The sequence below is a fragment of the Buceros rhinoceros genome, unplaced genomic scaffold (genome assembly GCF_000710305.1).
Source record: "Buceros rhinoceros silvestris isolate BGI_N320 unplaced genomic scaffold, ASM71030v1 scaffold18917, whole genome shotgun sequence".
Lineage (NCBI taxonomy): Eukaryota > Metazoa > Chordata > Aves > Bucerotiformes > Bucerotidae > Buceros > Buceros rhinoceros.
In genome coordinates, this window is record NW_010424190.1 from 28 (window position 1) to 5548 (window position 5521).

General features: G+C 38.9%; 1 protein-coding gene across 1 annotated transcript; it reads left to right on the forward strand.

Moving 5' to 3' along the window:
• Positions 1–1955: 1955 nt before the first annotated feature.
• On the forward strand, positions 1956–5231 carry LOC104497455 (potassium voltage-gated channel subfamily KQT member 5-like; the record flags this gene model as incomplete). The annotated part of the gene is made up of 3 exons (XM_010140706.1): positions 1956–2087; positions 3708–3834; positions 4224–5231. Coding segments are annotated over 3 exons (1201 nt in total), but the record flags the coding sequence as incomplete, so codon positions are not given.
• Between the last annotated feature and the right edge of the window lie 290 nt (positions 5232–5521).

Consider the following 5521-nt stretch of genomic DNA (forward strand, 5'->3'; position numbering starts at 1 on the left):
CAGAGTTTCATATTTTTACTTTATCAAAAGTGTGAAGTAAAAAATTTGTGGCCACCAAAACAGAGAGAATAATAAAAAAAGAATGATACTTCCCTGTATGTCAGTTACATCATTTATTCTTTGTAACCTGAATAAAGAACTATATTCAAGGAGACTGTCTGTGCTGCCAGACTATTATGAACAGAACATCTTGGCATCATTTGACAGCTAGAAGAAAAAAATCTGCGTCCCCACTTCAGAGGCCTTCAGATTACAAAAGATGCTGAAAGCCATTAGTCTGTAGTAACTGTAGAACTGGCTGACAATGGAAAAGAGGAAAGTGCATCATCTGACATATTTAAAACTGCACGGAGATCAGTCCTGAACTGATCCGTCAAGGTGACGGACTACTCCTAACAGGCCTTTTCCATTTTTAACTTCTATAATCAGTTCAAGCTCTATACCAGTGACAAGCAATCTCATTTTCAACTGGAAGTTACCAGAACAGGAAATATCGACAACCTAAGCTCTGTGGGAAAAGGCTGGTATTATTTGGAAGAACATTTATGTATGATACAGAATTCAGCAGCAGATCACTATGTACTATTAATGTGACTTTACATAGCTATTATCATAATGTCTGTCCTAACTATACAAAGTACGGCTTTCCTAAATTCCACTATAACACAACTGATCTATTTTTATCACAGAGTGAGAGCCATGTTTTGGTTTTTAATATAATTCATTTTCTTATGGCTGCTAAACACATACCATAGTAAACTCAGAGGGAATCTACTAGCATGAAGTATCGGCATTTGGAATACAATACCCATTTATTGTCTCTGCTTCTGTAATTGCAATAGATAGCAAATATCAGCAGTTTCACCCTAATGGGGATTCATGAGCTCTGTAGCACGGACCAGACTGGCCAACACACCTGACTCCCCAGCTTCTCTCCCAGTTCTTGCACAGTTTTCTCTTCTGCAGTTCTTGTGTAAACCAAGCAGAATTGCAGGGTTTATCAGCTAACCTGGCAAATGACCTCACTGTCATTTACTTTGCAAATTTATTGCTTCCATTATTTAAAAATTGCTATTTAATATCAATAATTTAATATTTTCATTCTAAGAGCTACTCAGTGGACCTCACATATTCATGTAAGCATCACAGAAATTTGTGCAAGTCTCACAGAAAAAACATATTCCATTCATCCATTTTGGATATTTAATCTTATCTGCAGTACTATTCTGCAGTAAAATTCAAGGGAAAAAAATTACCAATGCTAATTAAACAATAATTCGTATAGATTTCAATGTGGATCAAAGATAAAAACTCTTAGCCTGCAAAGCTTGATCTTAAGTCAGCAAAATAAATTAAAAACAAATACTTAGGCCTGAGCATTAATTAAAACTAAAAATTGATGAAAAATTAATTGGGTGGATAAATTTAAATTTTTTACAAAATGGAAAGCAAAGAAGCAGAGAACAAGAGAACCTAATAAGCACCAGAAAAATAATACTATTATTTATGTTTGTGTAATCAATTTCTTAGAGAAATCTTTCCTCTAACTAGGACAGAAGTAGCGTGAGCACAAATGTAGCTTACAGGGTATCCCTCTCAAGTCACTGGGACTAATTCCAAGTTTAAGTTAAGCTTGTATTTCAGTACCTTTCCTACCAGGTGCCTAGCATAAAAAAGCCGAAGAGGTGTATATTGATAAACTAAACATGCTCTGCACTCTTTCAAATAGCGTTACCTGATCTATCTTCTAACAACTCAAAGAGATAGCTACAACGCATTTGTACTTACACATTTGTACCCATAAAACCAAGTGTCTAAAAGGAAAAGTTCGGTTGTACAAGCAGTATTGAAAGTTTCTTCCATTTAAAAATCAGCTGTCACATTTTGTCAGTGGAATATATTGTATTGTCTCACAACTGTTGAAGATTAATCTGTGAAATGCTTTTTCCCACCAGAATTATGAAATTTCATGTTGCAAAGAGAAAGTTTAAGGAAACGCTTCGTCCATATGATGTCAAAGATGTCATTGAGCAGTATTCAGCAGGTCATCTAGACATGTTATGCAGGATTAAGAGTCTTCAGTCACGGTAAGGAAAAAATAATTTCTGCCCTGCATAAGCACCTTATGTTACGTCATTCACTGCATAATGAATATTGGCAATGTTTAACATTTCTATGTTATATTTGGATACAAATTGCCATCCATCCTTCAGCCCAGCCTCTCTTTCTGTGAACACAGCTGAGCCTCTGGCTCAGTACATTGTGGGTAAAAACAAACAAAAAATCATGTCTTTAAATTGTCCCCAGAAAATGAAATCCTGAACAAGAGAAAAAGTTATTCTTTATCTATAAAGTTATAGAATCATAGAATCCTTTTGGTTTGAAGAGACCTTCAAGACCATTGAGTCAAACTGTTAAACTAGCACTGCCACATCACCACTAATCCACGTCACTAAGCACCAATCTAAACATCCTTTAAACAGCTCCAGGGATGGTGGCTCTGGCACTTCCCTGTTCCAATGCTTTACGACCCTTTCAGTGAAGAAGTTTTTCCTCATGTCCAACCTAAACCTCCCCAGGTGCAACTAAGGCCATTTCCTCTTGTCCTATCACTTGTTACTTGGGAGAAGAGACCAACGCCCACCTCACTACAACCTCCTTTCAGGCAGTTGCACAGAGCACTAAAGTCTATGCTCAGCTTCCTACTTTCCAGGCTAAACAACCCCAGTTCCCTCAGCTGCTCCTCAGAGGACTTGTTCTCTAGACCCTTCACCAGCTATGTTGCCCTTCTCTGGACACACTCCAGCACCTTCATGTCCTTCTTGAAGCCACAGGCGCAAAACTGGACAGAGTACTCAAAGTGCAGGCTCACCAGTGCTATGTACAGGGTATCCCTTCCCTGGTCATGCTGGCCATGCTATTGCTAATAGAAGCCAGGATGCTGTTGGCCTTCTTGGCCACCTGGGCACACTGCTGGCTCCTATTCAGTCATCTGTCAAACAACACCTCCACATCCTTTTCTGCTGGGCAGCTTTCCAGCCACTCTTCCCAGCATTGCTGGGGGTTGTTGTGACCCTAAGTCACTCATAAGCTATTCACTGGGTCACATTCATAAACAAGGAATGTAGTCAGGGGTTTGCCAAAAGAGTGAAGTCAACATTGAGAACTACCTTTCTCCCAAACCTTCTCTTTTCACATAAATGAAATTGGGAACTACTGGTAAAGTAGTATTTATGTAGTTTTTATGCTCTAGATTCCCAGCAATAATAGTTCTAGGAAAAAAAAAAAGAAAACCATTGCATCGTATGTATCGTTACCAACATCAAGGCTGAGATTCCTGTTTAAAACTGACAACTTTCCCAGGACTCAATGTTGCTGATCGGATGGGAGAGCTGAGGGTGGCACTGTTCCTCCACAACCTCAGGCTGTGGGAGAGGCCACCTCCTCTCTCCCCCTCTCAGCAAGTCTAGCATTGTCTCTCCCAGGCAATGTCTAAGATCTGGCCCCCAGTTAGTGCCAATGGAAAAGAAGTCTCAATAACTCAAAAATCGGGAGTTTTTTTCTTAATTAATAAAATCAACTTTGTCTTCTTTCTCAAGCGCTTTTCTGAAGCACTGTGATTTTAATTTTTAATGTATGCATATAGAGAACACTTCCATATCTTCACTGTTCTCAGGAATCACAGCAGCTTTTGATTTCTCTTACAGTGTTGACCAAATTCTTGGGAAAGGACAAATCACAGCAGATAAAAGAAGTAGAGAAAAGAATCCTGCAGAGAATGAGACAACCGATGACCTCAGTATGTTAGGGCGTGTAGTCAAGGTGGAGAAACAGGTAGAACGATTATCTGTGTCACTTTGTCTTGCTCTACTGCTCTTGCCTTTTTTTCCTATTTTATTGCCAGTTTCAAAAGCTGAACAGGTAAAATATTTTTTCCACTATCTGCTTCAATTACATGTTGAAATAAAATTGCTATGAATCATATTAACTTAACTGTCTTTTGTGTACAGAAAAATAAGTAAGGAAAAACCACAGGTTACTTATTTTTTTCCCTTTTATCAGTTTGCCTATGAAAAATTTACATGGCTTTTGACAATATTTTTCAAGAGTCCGAGACATATACCAAGGTCCTTCCCAGCAGTCACATTTTCCCTTTGCTTGGGTTCCAAGTAATTTAAATTAGCATTTGGCATTAATGTTAACCTTTTCCTGTCCTCCTGTAGGTACAATCCATTGAGTCAAAACTGGACTGTCTGTTAGATATCTATCAACAAGTTTTGCGAAAAGGATCTGCATCTGCCCTCACTTTGGCTTCATTTCAAATGCCGGCTTTTGAGTGTGAGCAGACTTCTGATTATCAGAGTCCATCGGACAGCAGAGACTTGTCTAATTCTGCACAAACTAGTGGATGTATATCCAGATCAGCTAGTGCCAATCTGCCTCGTGGCCTACAGCTTATACTGACACCAAATGAATTCAGCACTCAGGCTTACTATGCTTTTAGTCCAGCTATGCATAGTCAAGCAACGCAAGTGCCAAATGATGGACCTGCAACAGTTAATAATGCATCAAACCAAATAAACCAGGCAACTAAGCCAGCAACTCCAACAACATTACAAATACCACCTTTCTCATCAATGAAGCACATCAATAGACCTGAGCCCGTTCATATTATTCCTGTAACCACACAGGAAAATATTTCTGATGTCACCGCTTGCCTTGTTGCATCAAAGGATAATGGACAAGTTGCACAGCCCAGTGCAACGAAAGATCTCACATGGAGAAAAAGCATGGATACAGAAGGGGAATCTTTGCTCTCAGTTAAACCTGTGGTGCAAATGGATTTAGGGAAATCTTTATCTGTACAAAACCTTATACAATCAACAGAAGAACTGAATGTACAGATTGCTGGCAGTGACTCCAGTGGTTCCAGAGGTAGCCAAGACATATACTCCAAATGGAGGGAGTCAAAATTATTTATAACTGATGAAGAGTTGGAGACAGAGGCAGGAACAGAGACTACCGAAGCCATCTCACGCCCTTTAGTGGAAACAACTCTCTCTGCTGACTCTCTAAGGACTGGAATATCAAGATCATCTCAAAGCATCTGCAAGACAGGGGATGGTACAGAAGCACTCAATCTGTTCCATGTCAAGCTTAAATAACAGCTTGTGGGCTTTCTTCATTGGCTGGGTCATTCCTCTAGTCATACATATCATAGCATGAACTGTTTTGAAAGCCTTTTTAATAAGATAAAAATCACAAAAATCAGGATGAATCTGCAAAGCAGTTGAATGAGCCCGAATCTCCTAGCTGCATGAAAATGCATGTTCAAGTAAGTGATGGTTGACATTCAAATTTACACCTACAGTACGGCAGCCTTTCATGTAGTACAGTAGGTTTAAATAAATGAGTTGCCTACAAAGCTAATGCTGCAGGATATATATAAAAAAGAAAAAAGTTGAGCATTTAGACCTAGTGCTGTTTCTACAGGGCAGAAGTAAAAATCATAAGGTTTAAA